Source organism: Ailuropoda melanoleuca, chromosome 12 (assembly GCF_002007445.2).
Source record: "Ailuropoda melanoleuca isolate Jingjing chromosome 12, ASM200744v2, whole genome shotgun sequence".
In the NCBI taxonomy this organism is placed as follows: domain Eukaryota; kingdom Metazoa; phylum Chordata; class Mammalia; order Carnivora; family Ursidae; genus Ailuropoda; species Ailuropoda melanoleuca.
The window spans coordinates 42,171,067-42,189,091 of record NC_048229.1 but is presented as its reverse complement, the minus strand read 5'-3'; the positions used below and the strand labels follow the sequence as shown (position 1 = coordinate 42,189,091).

The 18,025-nt window shown below is 48.6% G+C and overlaps 1 protein-coding gene across 1 annotated transcript in view; it reads left to right on the top strand.

The window, feature by feature from the left end:
• The window catches only part of TDRD12 (tudor domain containing 12), a 68,544-nt gene extending 51,386 nt beyond the window's left edge, over nucleotides 1-17,158 (top strand). The window contains exons 23-32 of the mRNA XM_034672543.1: nucleotides 5,014-5,201; nucleotides 5,984-6,194; nucleotides 7,404-7,496; nucleotides 9,391-9,563; nucleotides 13,267-13,376; nucleotides 14,640-14,700; nucleotides 14,789-14,902; nucleotides 14,986-15,139; nucleotides 15,224-15,290; nucleotides 15,719-17,158. Coding sequence (XP_034528434.1) covers nucleotides 5,014-5,201; nucleotides 5,984-6,194; nucleotides 7,404-7,496; nucleotides 9,391-9,563; nucleotides 13,267-13,376; nucleotides 14,640-14,700; nucleotides 14,789-14,902; nucleotides 14,986-15,139; nucleotides 15,224-15,290; nucleotides 15,719-15,810 — 1,263 coding nt within the window. The 3' untranslated portion in view covers nucleotides 15,811-17,158. The remainder of the gene's footprint in view (nucleotides 1-5,013; nucleotides 5,202-5,983; nucleotides 6,195-7,403; nucleotides 7,497-9,390; nucleotides 9,564-13,266; nucleotides 13,377-14,639; nucleotides 14,701-14,788; nucleotides 14,903-14,985; nucleotides 15,140-15,223; nucleotides 15,291-15,718) is intronic.
• Nucleotides 17,159-18,025: the final 867 nt, after the last annotated feature.

Sequence of the window (18,025 nt, the reverse complement as noted above, 5' to 3'; positions counted from 1 at the left end):
TATCCAGCTCAACTCAGGGGACCGGCTGAAAAAGGGGTCCCCTACTCCTCCGCCATCTTAACCTCCTCTGATATTTATTTTTTAGAACAGTTTAGGTTTATAGAAAAATTGAGCAGAAAATAGAGTTCCCTCTACTACCCCCCCAGAAGTTCCCCCTATTACTAACATCTTGCCTTAGTGTGGTGCATGCGTGACAGCTGATGAGCCAGTGTTGATACATTATTATTAACTGAAGTCTGTAGTTTACATTGAGATTCACTCCCTGTAGAGCACATTCTGGGGATTTTGCCAAATGGACTCCTATCCACCATAATGGTATCACATAATTCTTACACTGCTGGAAAATCTCCCATGCTCCACTTCCCCTCTTTGCCGATACTTTACTGTCTCCTCGTTTGCCTTTTCCAGAATGTCATATAGTTGGAGCTATACAATATGTGGGTTTTTCAAACTGGCTTCTCTTATTTAGCAATATGCATTTGCGGTTTCTCCACATCGTCTTGTGTCTTCATAGGTCATTTTTTATTGCTGAACATTACAGTTTATCCATTCACCTATTGAAGGACATCTTGGTTGCTTCCGAGTTTTGGCAGTTACGAATAAGGTGATGAGAAAAATTCGTGTGGAGGTTTTTGTGGGCGCATGAGTTTTTGACTCACTTGGGTAATACCAAGGAGTCTGATTGTTGGATCGTATAGTAAGACTCTTTTGCTCTGTAAGAAATTGCCAAACCGTTCTCTGAAATGGCTGCGCTGTTTGCATTCCAACCAGCAAAGAACAAGAGGTCCTGTTGCTTCAGCCCTCGCCAGTATTTGATGTTGTCAGTGTTTTGGATTCTAGCCATTCTAGCAGGTGTGTAGTGGTATCTCATTGTTTTAATTTGCAATTCCCTGATGATGTTGAGCATCTTTTCATGTGCTTATTTGTCACCCATATGTCTTCTTCAGTGGGCTGTCTGTTCAGGGTTTTTTGCCCTTGTTTTATGTGGGTTGTCTGTTTTTGTTGTTGTTTTTAAGATTTTATTTATTTATTTGACAGAGACAGCCAGCGAGAGAGGGAACACAGGCAGGGGGAGTGGGAGAGGAAGAAGCAGACTCCTAGCGGAGGAGCCTGATGTGGGGCTCGATCCCAGAACACCGGAATCACGCCCTGAGCCGAAGGCAGACGCTTAACGACTGCGCCACTCAGGTGCCCCTGGGTTGTCTGTTTTCTTATTGTTGAGTTTTAAGCTTTCTTTGTAGATTTTGGACACCAGTCCTTTATCAGAAATATGTTTTGCAAAAACTGTCTCCCAGTCTGTGGCTTGTCTTTTTGTTCTCCTTATAGTCTTTTGCAGAGCAGAAGATTTTAATTTTAATGAAGTCCAGCTTTCCAGTTGTTTCTTTCATGGATCGTGCTTTTGGCCTATCCACAGGGTGATCACGAAACCCAAGGTCACCTAGATTTCTCCTTTGTTATCTTCCACATCTGGAAGATGGAGAAGGCACTGCACACGTGGAACAGTCTGCATGAAGGCGGGGAGTGGTGAGCTGCCCCAGCAGAGGCCAGGAAAGAGGAGTCACTTGCTGGGAGGGTGGAGGGGACAGTGCTGACTGGCAGGCAAGCAGGCCAGGAGGCAGGGGTGAGGTCTTTGGGGATATTTTGTCAATTAGTTCTGTTGCAAAGTATATCCCTGGTATTGGGTTTTGCCATCTCATTGCTCTGTCTTTATGGGGAGATTCAGAGAGAATCAAAACGTATGACACTTTACTGCTGCCACCTTTCCAGACCCTGTCTAACCAGACCCCCACTTCTAATTGGCTGTATTGAGGTACAGTTTACATACAATAAAAATTACTATTTAGAAGGGTATAGTTTGATACATACAATCATGTAACCACCACCACAATGAAGATACGAACGTTTTCGTGTCGGTCCTCAGACCCAGCCCCAGCTCCCGGCAGCCACCGGACCTGCCTTCTGCCGCTAGAGCTTTGTTTTTACTAGACTTTCATATGAATGGAATCCTACAGTATGTAGTCTCTTGAGTCTGACTTCTGTTACTCAGCGTAATGCTTCTGAGGTTCAGCTCTGTTGTGTTGCTCATGGTGCAGCAGGATTCCTTCATGTGGATGTGCTCTAGTTGGTTCACAAGTTGACGGACATGTGGGTTGTTTGCAGTTTCTGGCTGCTCTGAACTTCTGTGCTACGAGTCTTTGTAGACCTACATCTTCACTTCTCTGGGGTGAGATGTAGTAGAAATATGCTTTGTCATAGATGTGTGTGTGTGTGTGTGTGTGTGTATGTAAAAGATTCTTTCAGACAATCTGTACCATTTTACATTCTCACCAGTGCTGCCTAGGAGAGTTCCAGTAGGTCCACATGCTCAGTATGTGGGATTCTCAGTCTTTAATTTTTGCCGCTCTGTTGCATTTGCATGGATATTTGTTTGCATTTCTCTGGTGATAAAGAGTCTTGGAGCTCTTTTCGCTGCTTATTTAGCCCTTTGTATCTCCTTTATGAATTCTCTGTTCACAGTTTTTGCCCATTTTTTGAGTTGTCTTGTTGAGTTTTATGAGTTCTTTGTACATTATGAGTATGTTTTGTCAGATATGTTGCCAATATTTCCCTCAGTTGAAAAGCGGAAGTTTTTAATTTTGATGAAGTCTTCTTTATCCTTTATTTTACGTTTTGTGCTTTTCGTGCCGTAAGAAATCTTTGCCTACCCCAATGTTGCAAAGATTCTTCCCTATTTTTTTATTCTAGAAGTTTTATGGTTTTACATTTAGGTCTATGATCCATCTCAAATTAATTTTTGTGTATGTGTGGTGTGGTTAAGGAGAAAGTTTTTTCCTTACGGATAATTGGTTGCTCCAGCATCGTCTATTATAAAGACCTTCCTTTCCCCCTTAATTACATTGGCACCTTTGACATAAATTAAGAGACCGTGTTTGTGAATTCTGAATTCTTCATTCTATTCCTTGGTCTCTTTGTCTACCCTTATGTGGTACCACATTGGCTTGATTGCTGTAGCTTTATAAGTAATCCTGGAGACTGGTAGGGACGTCTTCCAATTTGCCCATCTTCTTCAGTATCCTTCTGACTATTCCTTTGTATATCGATAGAAAATTTTAGAATCAGCTTGCTAGTTTGTACTTAGAAGCCTGATGGGATTTTGAGTGGCATTGCATTGAGTCTGTAGACTACTATGGAAGAATTGACATTTTAATACTGAGTCTTGTCCATTAACATGGTATATCTGTCACTCCATTTATTTAGGTCACCTTTAATTTCTCTAAGCAATGTGTTATACTTTTCAGGAGACTGACCTTGTCCTTACCGTATTAACTTTATTCCTAGCATTTCATGTTTTTAGATGCTAATGTTATTTTTTTTTGAACTTCGTTTTCTAAGATTTTTAATTTATTTGTTGGACAGAGACAGACACACCGAGAGAGGGAACACCAGCAGGGGGAGTAGGAGAGGGAGAAGCAGGCTTCCCGCTGAGCAGGGAGCCCAACATGGGGCTTGATCCCAGGACCCTGGGACCGTGACCCAAGCCGAAGGCAGACGCTTAGCGACTGAGCCACCCAGGTGCCCCTGAACTTCATTTTCTGATTGTTTAGAAATGCAGTTGATTTTTGTGTCCTTACTTTGTATCCTGTGACTGTAACAGAGTGAATTAGTTTTGTACAGGACTGGTTGTGAGAGTGGAGTCAAAACGGGGGGCTAGAGGGTGTGGCTGGAAAGGGACTGTCCCCATGTGCCCAGGACCAGGGGTTTTTGGAGCACATATTGGGGTTTTTCGGGGACAGGTGAGTGGGAAAGATGGTGACAAGTGCTCTGGAGAAGGTGAAATGCAGCAAAGTATCAGGGGGCCTTTGGGGATTATGGGCAGGGAGGCAGTCTCTGAGGGGTGAGTTGCACCGAGGGCCAAAGGGTAAGGATCCAGCCACGGAAGACCTGGGGAAGACTGTTCTGGGGAGAGGAACCACGAGTCCCTTAGGTAGGAGTTAGCGTGGCATGTTTGTTGCACAGGGCAGGGCTCGTTGGCGGTGAGAGTGGGGGAATGGCAAGCAAGGGGGCTTCGGGGGCACCACAGAGGAGGGCTGGGGGCTGTTAGCTGGTGAGATTGATCACAGCGGATGACCTCACCCCTGCCTCCTGGCCTGCTTGCCTGCCAGTCAGCACCGTCCCCTCCGCCCTCCCAGCAAGTGACTCCTCTTTCCTGGCCTCTGCTGGGGCAGCTCACCACTCCCCGCCTTCATACAGACTGTTCCACGTGTGCAGTGCCTTCTCCATACTCTTGCTAACACATGTACACACCAACCACCCTGAGTACGCTTGACTGTGACGACCTGTCTTCCTTGACCACATGCTAGCCGTGGCCCATCTGTCCGCGTGTGGGTCGGGGCAGGGGGGTTCCCGTAGGACTTGGCTTATCTCGTATCCCTAGCGCCTTCTACACAGTAGGCTCTTGATAAAATACTGCTTGTTATGGGAACAAAGATCAGAAAGAGCTCAAGACAGGGATATTTAAGAACGATTTTTTTTAAAGTGCAGTTAGGGAGTAAACAAACACTTGTAATTTATAATGAAGTTTTAAAATAATAAGATTAACAGGGTTGCCTGGGTGGCTCAGTTAAGTGTCTGCCTTCAGCTCAGGTCATGATCCCAGGGTCCTGGGATCGAGTCCCACATCGGGCTCCCTGCTCAGCGGGAAGCCTGCCTCTCTCCCACTTCCCCTGCTTGTGTTCCCTCTCTCGCTGGGTCTCTCTCTGTCCAATAAATAAAATTTAAAGTAATAATAATAATATTAATAATAACAAAAAGTCTTCCCTTAGATTTAAAGGGAAACCACTGTCCTCTGTGGGTACGAGAAGGTTCTGTCTCGTGTGTTGGCCAATTTCCTGGTTCATGTTTCCATCTCTGGTGGAGTGCTCTGGGCTCTTAGGTCAGGGGCTGATTTCTGCACAGAGCTTTTTGGTTCAGATTGAGATTGTTGTCTGAATATGTTTGCTGATTATTTTTCAGATAATACCCTTCTATATTTTGAATGCAACGCATTACTTCGGTCGTATCGTTGATAAACAAGTGGATCTTTATGCAACTCTGAATGCCGAAATGAATGAGTATTTTAAGGGTAATAGCAATAAAACGACTGTTGAAAAGGTGGAGAAACTTGGATTATATGGAGTAGCAGAAAAAACACTTTTTCACAGGTAAAAGGTCTATGTATTTCACCTCTAAGAGTCGTGAAGCAGGAGGCAACTTTCAGTGGTATCGAATCCCCATTTCCGCCCATGTCCATCTGCCCTGGTGTGCGCGGACGCAGCCTGGCTGCCCCCTGGAGGGGTGGTGGTGGTGGTGCGCTCCCCCCAGCTGCCTGGCATGGTTCTGCACCTGAGACTCACTCGTCGGACCCTGGGCTCGTGAGCGCAGAGCACGGAAGATGGTGTCACGCTTACACACCGACGGTTCCCGAGCCGTCCCTCTGTGCCACCTGCGTAGATGCCTCCACCTCACTTCACGCTCGTGTGATTCCCGGGAAGTGGGTCCCTCTTACAGATGAGCAGGCTGAGCCCTGGCGAGAGGACGTAGGCTGTGCAGCATCTGCTCAGTATGCGGCGTGGTTCGGGGTTCCGACCGGGCAGTGAGCCTCAGGGGCCTGCCCACCCCCCCACCCCCCGGTGCCACTCCTGGCTCCACTCGGGGTGGCCTCAGTCGAGAAACATGGGAACTTCACCTGACTGGGTGGATATTCATTGTGTTGTCCGATAAAGGGATTTGCTCTCTTCAGAAGTACTGCACATTTTTAATGCTTCTCTATACTTGAATTAATAAGCCGTTCCGAGTGTTCTTGATGGCTCGAGCTAATTTTTATTTCTAGTATGGAAAAGAACCTTGCAGTTTGGAGTCTTCTCAGATTTAATGAGTAGGTGGAGGCAAAGATGATTTTCCCTTGAGATCGTGGTGTTACACTGAAGCCACGGTTGTTCTCTAGGGTCCAGGTGCTGGAGATGAGCCAAAAAGAAGACACGTGGGGCCCGGACAGCGTCCTCGTACAGTTTATAGATGAAGGCCGGACTGGACTCGTCACGAGAGACCAGCTGCTGCGTCTCCCGGACGGTTTCCACACTCTGCCCCCCCAGGCGGTGGAGTTCATTGTTTGCAGGGTGAAACCTGCTGACAATGAAGTTGAGTGGAATCCAAAGGTAAGTTATTTGGGCTTTTTATACTCTGTTGACTTTCAGAATGTACACAGAACTGAGGTTTATTTGAATTTAGAATACTGAGTTTGGGTAAGATGCCTCATGTTCCCGGACAGTTGAAGACCCTTGTACGTGTGGCTGTCATCATCATTAGCGCTCACAGTCTTAGAATCGGTTTAAGACACACATCACAATGAGATAAGCTTGCTGTCAGCTTGTCCAGGATGGGGCGGGCAGGCACAGACCAGACAGGTGGTCCCGCTCATCACCAGAGCGGTGAGTCTTCTTCCTAACAATGCGCTTGATTCTTCAAAGGAAGGTTAAATTTCACGTAATCCAATTACTAGGACATGAAATAAGCCATTACGGTTGGCAAAGTAAAAACAGTTTGGGTTATAAACAAGGTCAGACATGGTCCAGGGAATAAACAGGTGAGTGATTTCACAATACAGGACGTACACACAACACCGCTGTTGGAGGTTCGATAAAAATGCTTCTTATTAAGTAGCGGTCTTGTTCCTTCTGCAGAGTATTTACTGACTGTCCACTGCGGACTGGTATCATTGGGCTCTGGGGATGTAGCCATTAGCAAGAAGGTCCCAGCTCTTCAGGAAACCTTTGGTCTGTCCAGATGATCAACCACAAGTATTTCTAGAAGAGAGGCCTCTGGAAATGGGAGAAGTTTCTCCCGTGCATATTCTTTCAAATTACTGTGCAAGGTTCAAGGGGGATGGAAGCATTCTAATCTCAATGAGCCAGCTCCCTCCTGTCTGCTGTATGGGAGTGAAAATGGGCCTGAAAGAGTGCTCAGACGTGTCGTGTCTGCTGGGGGCCTACAAAACAGCAGCCACGTGCTGGAGACATGGTACACAGAAGCCCGGGGCCCTCAGCTCCATGTCTCTTCAGGCTCAACGAGCTTCCAAAGACAGACTTGTTGACTGTTCCCAGAGGAGAGCGAGGACACATGGCTACAATGGGGAGCGCACAGTTTGGGGGGTCTAGGGGTGCCGTTTGCCTCTCTCCTTCCTTAGCTCCCCTGTTAATTACTCTCGTCCATGCAGGGGCACAATGGCCTCTGTGCCTGCCTCACCGGGTGGGGGTAAGGCTCAAGCGAAATGCATGGAAACGTTTTTTGCAAAACTATACAGCATAAACAGAATACGATATTTTCCGAAAGCATCAGAGAAGTTACCTGAGTGGTTTTTTTCCTAGGTTACTAGGTACATTCATCATAAAATTATTGGAAAATTGCATGATGCCAAAGTGATACTGGCTTTAGGAAATACAGTGTGGATCGATCCCATGGTGAGTATGCAGTTTTCTTTCTTTTTTAAAAAAGATTTATTTATGTATTTGTCAGAGAGGGAGCGAGCACACAAGCAGGGGGAGCAGCAGGCAGAGGGAGAAGCAGGCTTCCCGCTGAGCATGGAGCCTGATGTGGGGCTCACTTTCAGGACCCCGAGATCATGACCTGAGCCAAAGGCAGACACTTAACCAACTGAGCCACCCAGGCACCCTGAGTATGTGGTTTTCTTAAAAGAAATCTGTTTTTGGATGGACCCCTTAAATTACATTATTCTAATTTGTTGCTTGAATAATGGTTTGCCTCACATAAGTGGAGGCTTTGAGGGGCTTTGTGTTAGGGAGAGTTGTTTTTTTCGATGTTATTTGGGTCATGAATTGTAGGTTTCTTTGTTTAAGGGAATCCCTTAACGTTGTAAGCCAACATTCACACAAAGGAAACAAGCTTCATGAAACTCTCCTCGCTACATGTGACAGTCTCTGATATATACAGTTCTGTTCCATGTTTTTTCAAGCGTTGGCTGTCCACCACTAAATCGGTGTCACAGTCCTCTGTCCACAACACTGGGGAAGGCTCACGTCAGGGCTAGGGCCCCGCGTGGGATCAGTCACATCGAGGACTCCAGGCCTTGGGCTTTCAAAGATAGGTTTTACTACGTTTATAGTTTCTACCTCATTCCTTCACCAAATATTTATTGAGCACCCACTGTGTGCTAGGTCCTGTGTGGGACACGTGGCTTCTGTCCATGAACAGAAACTCCTATCCCATAGAGCTGATGTAGGGGTGGGCAGGACTGAGTATCAGACCAGGACCTGTAAGTGGGGCCTCCCCGCAATCCCTCTGATGCTGCTCGCACCCCAAGAACTCTGCTTTTCAATTTGAAGTTCTCTATTGGACTTAAATCTTAATCAGTATGTTTCTAACATTTAAAAGAATTCAGTTCATATAATTGGTCTGCTGAAAGTTATGTTTATGAGAATGGAAAAGCCTTAACACCTACAAAGAGGAGTTTGGGTGTAAGATTTAAGAGTTCCGAGGAGACGGTGATTTTTAGTGGATTAGGTAAAGATTCCCAATGCAGATCAAATGAAGATTTGGGGTCTTGGTTTATATACTAGCATTCTGGTTCTTTACTGGAGAAAAAAAATGGAAATTTTATTAAGAGATCTTTTAAACAATAGCTAAGGAAATGAAGCGAAAAAGAAATCTGATATTCTGCTCCCACAGCTCGTGTAGTGGCATCCACGGCATGGTGGGGCAGAGACAGAACCCCCCCCCCCACTTGCTTCCTTCTCCACCTAGACTGCTCGGCCTCCAGTGTGAGGGGAGAAAGGCTCTTCTGCCATACCCAGATGGGAACACATCCCTGGTGTTGGCTTAGGAAGGTGCTCCCGCTGGTCTCAGCCGGCTCCCCTCCCCTTGCCATGAAAGGGACGCCCAGTCTTGGGCCCGCGCCTCCCATCTGCAGGAATCGCAAAGTTGCAGGACTTCATAGTTTGTGTAAGTTAAGATGGATGAGAATCTTTTGGTTGCAGAAGGAAACTAGTGGAGGAAACTGCCCAGAACACAGGATTTAGGGCCATGGTGTAGGCCCTTTCTGGGCATCGACGTCTCTGAGCCTTAGGGTCCTTGTTGTTAAGAGAGGTAAAAAGTTAGAAAAATCTAGGAATTTTGTGTGTGGTCCCAGCATTACAGGGGCCCCCCAACCCCAGCCCTCATCATACTTCTGCAGGGTGGGAGTGGGCTCTGGAAGAATCTCACGTGTCCCCTCGGTTATGAAATCAGCTGGAAGCCGCAGAGGGAGGCCCACGATCGTGAGGTCACACGAGAGCGTTTCCCATTGATTTGAAAGTTCAAAGTCTGATTCCTGCAAATGGACTTCTTCTTTGATTCAAGGTGCACATTACAAAACTTTCAAATTTGAAGACGTCTGTTATTGATTACAACGTTCGTACTGAAATTTTGTCGACGGGAATGGGCATTGACAACTCTGAGCATGTGGAACAGCTCAGGACTTTACACGAAGGAGCTAAAATGCTACATGGTGCAGAAAGCCTGAGCCAGGCCCTGTAAGTGGGTTTTTGTCTCCCTTTGGGAAGTGCTGTTCTGTGGGAATAGAACTCAGGAGTTTAGAGACTTTTGGGTTTTTTTTGACCGTTGAATTAGGTTACTGAGTCCCTGTGTTTCCATCACTCAGCTTTGATAATTTCTCAGGTTTGGGGACTCTGGTTTTATCCATACCCCAATGCACAGTGTTGTTTTTGGTGGAATATTATGAAACCAACCCCAAGTATGTTGTTTCAGCTGTATCTATTCCAGAGTAAGTTCTTGTTAGCTGGTGACTGACATCCAGAAAAGTATACACGTTGTAAGTATAGTCTGGTGGATTTTCTGAGCACAGAAAGAGGGCATGACCTAGCCCCCCTCCTGCCACTCCCTCCCTGAGGGCAGCTGCGATCCTGACATGGGAGAGCGTGGATTCCTCTTCCCTGGGTTGTACTTTGTTTAAGGGGAATCAAGCGGTGTATCTCTCCTTTCTGGCTCCCTGAGTTAGGCACAGTTTGTGGGATTCATCGTGTTGCATGTGGCTGTGGTTCATAAATTCTGACTGCTGTGTATGACTGCATATGACTGTACTACGATTTATTTACCTGTTCTGCCGATGGGAGATACTCCCCCTGCTCTGGACCACTTCGGTGGTACTGTTGACGTTCTCCTTCGTGTGTTTGGTGCACGTACGGAATTGCGGAGTCATAATTAGAGCTGGTGCCCAGTAGTGTTCCGGATTCGGTTGTCCCAGTTGACACTTCCACAAGCCAAACAGGAGAGACAATGGAAGTCACTGGAAAAGTACACGGCATCCCCACAGGGTGGTCACAGAGCAGCCTCAGTTATCCCTTGATTCTGGGAACGGGAAGGAAGGTACCGTGACTAGTGCAGAAATGCGGGGAGAACCGTAGGTGTGGGGGTCAGAGCCGTCCTGGGTGAGATCTTGTTTGGACCCTGTGGCCATTTGCAAGCATTGGGCTCCCACTCTGAAGAGGTGGAGCTCTGAGAAGGTGTTGAGCAGAAGAATGATTTAGTCAAAAGATCCTTGGCTACTCTGTTGAGAAGAGGCTGGGGGTGGGGGACAAAGGCTGTGCCAAGAGCTCAGGACAGGGTGCTGGTGGCTTGGGCTGGGGTGGCTTTGTGGAGGTGGCAAGAAGTCGCTGCTTTCGGAATGTGGTCTCATGGAGGCTCGTTGGCAGGTCCTGGGTCCTGACAGCTGGGACCTGGATGAGAGCCCGAAGGAGTGAGTGTCAAGGTCCAAGGGCTGAGCCCTGGGGGCCCAGTGTTGGGAGGTGGGTGGCTGTGGGGACCCTGGAGGGGAGCCTGAGAAGGAGCAGCGGCAGCGTAAGAGGAGGCTGGGGAGGGCAGATACCCAGACGGTAGGTGAGGGGGTGTCTCAGAGCAGGGAGCCCCGAGCTTGGCGGACACTGCCAGGAGGCCTGAGGAGTGAGCGCAGCGAGCCGGCCACGGCATCAGCCTGGGGACCCTGGTGACCGATGAGCGCAGCAGAGTTTCAAAGAATGTTGCAAAGGTTGAAATACTTCAAACTGAAGTTGTTAATTTTTGTCTTTATGAATTTGGGTGCCTGTGGGATTAGGAGACATGTCCGTTTCTACACACTTACAGGAAACAAAAATTGCTCCATGCTTACTTATGAGATTTTAATTAATTAATTAATTTATTTATTTATTTGACAGAGAGAGAGACAGCCAGCGAGGGAGGGAACACAAGCAGGGGGAATGGGAGAAGAAGAAGCAGGCTCATAGCAGAAGAGCCCGATGTGGGGCTCGATCCCACAACACCGGGATCATGCCCTGAGCCGAAGGCAGACGCCCAACCGCTGTGCCACCCAGGCGCCCCTATGAGATTTTTTTTTTTAAGACAAAGATGTCATTAGAGTTCAGTAGATTCGATGAACACGAGGCTCGGTCACTTCTGTGAAACACAGCAGCTGCACCCAAGCCTCGGCTCCATCCTGCGCTCAGCCCTCGGCACGCTCGGTTTTGTGCGTGTGCAGCAGTCTGGTGCACGTGAGGGCTCACGCACAGGCGGGAGCGCAGAGGACTGAGAACGAGGGGCTACAGATGGCAGCTGCCCAGCAGAGACTCCGTTCAGGAGCTGGATCGGGAAGCTGTGGTGGTAATCTGGATCAGAACGAGAAGGGTGCCATTCTTACAGCAGGCTGGGAAAGAGGACAGATCCTGGGGACGTGAAAGATCTGGAAGCCATAGGACTTGGGGTCTGACAGACATCAGGGTTGTGATTGTAGAATTCTGAGCCCTGGGGTGGGGCGGGTATTGGCATGGTGGATGGTGTCACAGCGCTGGTTGGGGAGGAGATCTCGAGTTGGTTTGGGACACGTCAAGTGTAAAGATTATGGAAAGCATAAGCCTGGAGCTCGAAAAAGCTGCTGGGGAAGACTTGTTTGCTGGGAGTGGAGGAGAGTCACCATTCAGGAAGTGTGTGACAAGGAGGGACGGAACCCCAGTGGATGGGGGTCTGGTGAAGGAGCGAGAGCTGGGGTGGAAGAGAGGGGGTTGGAGGGTCTGGTGCTGCACTGTGGGGAGCATGAGGCCTGGGGAGGGGTCTCTGCCTGGGTGGTTGGAACACAAGATGCTGCCTTCTCCATTTGTGGGGTGCCACTCACAGGCTTCATGTGTGTCGACCAGAAGTCCCTTTGGAGACACACATGCACACCCCCCATGCCATAGTTGTGTGTGTGCACGTGTGCACATGGGCTTGCTCCTTTAGGCTGGAATTATCTCTAAAAGGATGCACAAAAATGAATTAGATTGTCACCTATGAGGAAGGCAGTTGGGTGGCAGGGGAACAGGGATGAGAGATGTTTTGCTGTGTAAGACCTTTTCATTTATTTCAAAACATTGAACCACATGAAAGTGGTTATCTGCTCAAAAAAAACAAAAAAACCAATTTAACATTTTTAAAGAATGAGGCAGCCCTCTGTGTACTGATACGGAGTAATCTATCTCTAATTAAGTATAATCAAAGGGGCAGGGGTGCCCGGGTAGCGCAGTTGTTAAGCGTCTGCCTTCGGCTCAGGGCGTGATCCTGGCGTTCCGGGATCGAGTCCCACATCGGGCTCCTCCGCTGGGAGCCTGCTTCTTCCTCTCCCACTCCCCTCCTGTGTTCCCTCTCTCGCTGGCGGTCTCTCTGTCACATAAATAAAATCTTTAAAAAGGGGGGGGGGCAGAAAAGTGAATGGAGTGGGTTCCCAGGTGTTTAAACAGTGTGTATGTGTATTTTAGATGCAGATGGCATTATGTTTGTTTATGCAAAAATCATTCCTAGAAGTAACCCCACGCTGGTAAGGGGTGTCTTGGGGAGGAGGAGCTGAGGGACTAGGGCAGGGGTGCAGGATGCTTTTACTTCCTCCCCTTTTATTCATTTTGAAATGGGTAGCAGCGCTGGTTATTCTCAAATGATTTGAAAGAGAACTTTTTTGGTTAATGAGTTAATGCACTTATCTGCCAGTACGTATTGATGATGTACCCTGGGCTTGCACAGGGGGCGCAGCCGGGAGCAGAGCTGGCGGCCCTGCCTGCATCCAGGAATGAGTCCTGACCCCTGGGCAGGTCTGAGGGTGTGGTGAGTGCCTGGCGGTCTGTTGGGGCCTGTCTTCCTCCTCTTGCTGGGAGGGCCCCATGGAGAGCCAGAGTTTGCTGTCTCTCCAACTCCAAGTTAACCTTCACCTCTTCCGTCCAGCGCGCCTTCTCCAGTGGAAGATGCTGCTTGTCTGCAGAGCCCACGGCCACAGGACAGCGGCTCGGAAAGAGGTGTGGACTCCGAGACAAAGCCAGAAAACCAAAAGCATGGTTGGTGATTTAATACATGGCTCACTTCGGGGCATCTGGGGGGGCTCAGTCGGTTAAGCGTCTGCCTTCAGCTCAGGTCATGATCCTGGGGTCCCGGGATGAAACCACTGTTGGGCTCCCTGCTCAGCAGGGAGTCTGCTTCTCTCTCTCTCCCTCTGCCCCTCCCCTCGCCCGTGCTCTCTTGCTGGCTCGCTCTGTGTCTCTCAAAAGAATTTTTAAAAAAATCTTAAAAAAAAAAACATGGCTCACTGAAAATCATGAAAGCTTGGAAGTTTTCCAGTGTTGAGGCTTTCCACTTTTAGAGGAATTCTATAGAAGGTGACATAAACTGGTATTAGCTAACTTCCTATTTTTGACAATTCTGCTTCCAGTGTTTTTTTCATAGCTTTTCCCTTTTTGTTAATGGAGGTATAATGTTCATCCAGGAAAGTACACACAGCTCATCAGAATTATTTACGTGTGTATCTCTGTCCACTGACCGCACCCAGATGAGGCGGTCGAACGTTTCCAGAGCCCCAGGAATCTCCCTCCCACTTCTTTCCCGCCTGAAACCCTTCCCAGGAGCCGCTGTCCTAACGTCCATTGCCGTCAGCTCTGCTGAGTTAGAAGCATAGAGTGCGCGCTCTGGTGGCCTCTCTCGCCCGGCGTTCTGTCCGTGAGACTCATCCAGGCGATTACAAGGAGCGGTGCTACCTTCTTACTGCTGAGTGGTATTCTGTGGTACGAATATACCACAAGTTACGATCCGTTCACCTGTTGATAGGCACTGAGGCTGTTTCCAGTTTTTGACTAGGATTAGAGATGCTGTGAACATTCTTGCCCAAATCCTCAGATGGAAGATTCAAGGGTTTTAGACCGAGAAGTTCAAAACCCGAGAAGTTCAAATGGCATTGTTTTGGGAAGTGCCGTGTTCAGCACTGGTTCTTTGCATAGATTGGAGACCAGATGCCTTCCCCTCTGGTGCGCATCCCTGGGCCTCGCGGGTTAAGGTGGCCACCAGCAGTAACGCCTCCCGTGTCAGAGTGACTTTACTTACCTGATTGTTTAATTATAGTATTTGTTAGAGCCTGTTTTTATTAATTCTAAGTGTGGTGCATTTTATTTTTATCTAATTATTCTTTGCAAGTGGATACTCGGAAATTGATACCTTTGTCAGTAGTTCCTTGGCTAAAAGTTACGTGAAGTGTGAGAAAGCACAGATAAATACGTGGAGTGTATGGTTACGTACAAATAACTTATTGGAACGTTTGACTTTCTGCCCAGAAACTTTATCTGAAAACCCGAGTGATTCTTCCCTTCACAGAGCCACAGAGCCTCTGAAAAGGTACGTCCCACCCACGGCCGGGGTCTGCTTCCCTCCCCCCTCAGTGAGTGAATTGTGTGCCCTTGTAAGGCATCGTCTTCTCTCTTAGCTTCCACCCACAGATAAAGTGGTTCCAAAAAGATGATGTGGTCGTACTGAAGATAAGAATAAGGAACGTAAAAGATTACAAATGTAAATATTTCCAAGATAGAGTCATTTTCAGGTAGGTTCATGTATGTCTTGTAGAGTGTAGTCGAAATCACTTCTAACATGTTAAAAGACTGGCCTTCCTTTCTGTACCCCTAGTGGCTGGGTGGGAGAGAAGTTTTACTTGGCTGATATGGAGCTGCAGGCCAACATCGTAAAAGACGCCTGCAAATGCACGATCATGAACGAGGAACCTGTAATCACTCTTGCAAAAGAGACCAGGGGATCTTGGTGCAGCTTACTCAAACAGAGGGTGAGTGGAAATGAACCATGCCTGGTCTCAATGCCCTGAGCGTGACTTACTCTGTCATTTAATGTCACCTGTTCTGTTGAACAGAATCCTAATGTGGCTTTTGATTTCGATCACTGGGAAGAAAAGGAAGAGGACAGCCGGTTCCCCCAGGGTAAGAGGGGGTGCGCCCACTTCCTGGGGAGTTGCAGGTCTGAAGGCCATGGTTTGAGGACTGTGGCCCTCGTGGGAACAGGTCGTTACTGTGAGGCCCTTAGGAATTGGTTTTCTCCTTGTGGTCGATCTTGGTGCTAAATGTTCTGGTCTGAGGAGGCATCAATTCTTAATTATAAGCATACCTTCTTATAACCCTTTTACAGAGTTTCTTCAGGAGGGTAATTAATTTCTAAGCAGGCACATTTTACCTGCTCATTTCTTGTCTAAAATAATGAAAATATAAAGTAAGTCACAAAATAGGTAGAGCTCTAGAACCTAAGGAACTTTTTCTGCATTGGCCAAAAAAATGGCAGGGCTCGGGGGTGGGGGAGATGTGCTCATTAGTCTGTAGTTAACAGATTGTTGAATAACACCGAACTCTTGTAGTTGCGAATTCCACAAACCGGCAGTGCAAAGTGGCAGAGCTGGCTGAGAGCAGTGACGGGCCGTCGGACGACGACGGAAGTGAGAGTGAATGAACACGAGTCCAATCCGGAAGGGTGGCCCGAACCACACACGGACAGACGGACACGCTGTGTGACTGGGAGCTCAGGAAACAAGCCGTCATGGCCAGACCTGTCTTTGACTCAAGAGTAAATTCTGACCAGGCATCATACTGTGGCATTGGGGTTGGTACTGGTGGGAGATGGGCTGTGGCGACTCAGAGGGGGTGGGCGCTGGTCTGACCCGGGCCCAGCGTCCACCGGCCCCCTCGGGCCCGCACTGCCTCTCGCACCTAACCTGTCCCAGCACACTCGCCTTGAGCAACGGGGAGCATGGCGTGCCGTTTGGGGGATGGATTGTCCTGTCCGGAGCTAGTCTGTTCACTTTTTCACGGAGACCCGGCTGGTACCTTGCTGAAACCCTGGTGTTATGCATATAAATGGAGGTTTCCGGCTTACAAGTGCGTGCTTTCCACCCTGAGCTGGTTGGGATTCGACAGAACGCTCTGTTCACCTGTGCCTGTAGTATTCTGAGGAGACCCACGGATCGACCAGGGGTGAAAGCACGGTTGCCTCGGCCGCCGCCAGCCAGACCCAGGGCTTCCGGGGGTAAAGCTGCTGCTTCGGAAGAACTGCCTGACCCTGCACAGTCCCGGGCACGCGGGACGAAGGTTTCTCTTCAGTGGGAATGGAAGAGGACGTGTGGGGTGCCTGGAGGTGGCCCTCAGAAGAGCCGCATGTGGGGAGCCCTCACAGCACTCACGACGCTATCCCGGAGGAGGGTGTCCGGCCGTCACCCCCTAGCTGTGGGAGCGCCCCGAGCCGGACTTCCCGTGTTAACTGGAAGAGTTGCAGAGGGGAGCGAGACGCCAGCCCTGTGTCTGTCTTCAGCAGGAGGCGGCAGCTTTGCCCAGAGGCAGGAAAGAGGTGACCTAACGTGACCGTTGTCTCTGCCCCCAAGACCTTTACTATTACACATCAGAAAGCACAGATGTCCTGGTAGATAAGCCACCGCCTGAACGAAAGGTAAACTGTCACCAGGCTGTTCTGTGAGCAGGTTTGGATCACTCTCTCTGTTTCCTCATGTGTAAAAGAAGACCTTCCGCTCGCTGCGTGTCCTCGTTCTCCTCCAGGGGCTGCCCCTGGACGCTGCTGGGCAGGGAGCCGCGAGGGAGGGAGGTGGGCCCTGGCCGCCGGTGGGAGGATGCGGTGGGCAGCCAGGCGGCTGCCGCCGGGCTTCCCATGGGCTGCTCCGTGGGTGTCAGGATTGGCACACGAAGTACGGGGGCAACCGTCCTTTTTCTGGGCTAAATTGGGCAGGCTCTTCAGGAGGTCAGAAGTCCTGGTGTCTTTGCTGGCAAAGGTTTGACTCTGCGGAGCTCTCGTAATGTCCTCAGCAGGTGTCGGTTTCTGTAGGTAGAGCTCCCACTGGGGGAAGCCTCTGGACAGGTGGCCAGGCCGCCTGAGCGCACTGGCTTGCCCCGTGATTGCTGGCCACCTGCCGGGGACACTCGCTTATGTTCACTCTCTTTTGTAAAACATAGCAGATAATAAGAGCAAATAATAAAGCTGCATAAATCGGGCGGGGCGGGGGTCCTGGTTCACAAACAGTGGAAGGGGGATCGTGGGGGAGCTGGGCTAGATGTTTAAATCTTGATTTCTTTGTTTCAGACATTTACATTTACTATTTGAAGTTCTGAATAACATTTTGTAAGACATAGACAGTGACTTGTGAAATGTAAACAATTACTAATTTTTTTTTGTTCTATTAATACGTATTGATTTCATGTTTGGGGAAAATTTCTGAAATGCAAGGTAAAAGTACCTTTGTCTCTGCACTTCTAAAATTGCTCACATAGTCCATCGTGGTGTGAATGTCTTTTGTAGGATATCAATAAAATTTCAGTGTTTTCACAGAAATTCCCTTTCCCTTTTTTTCTTAGACCGTATTTTCCCTGAGTGCCAAATGCAAAATAGAATTGTATTCACTACCACCCTTTCTGGTTTGACTGGAGTGCCAGTGAAGGCTGGGGGGAGGGGGGCCTGTGAGGCCAACCACTGATTGTGGTTCCTGTCGTGGACATCAGGCTGCAATGGTTCTGGATGGTCAGCTTTGCACTGGGGACCTTGGCACTCAGCCCGGGGTAGACCCGCCTTGTACATCCCAGGTAAAATACAGGGGCTCGGTACTTCTGGGGGGCATTAGAATATTCGTACTTTAGTATGTTAAAAATCTATTTCAAGTAAAGCA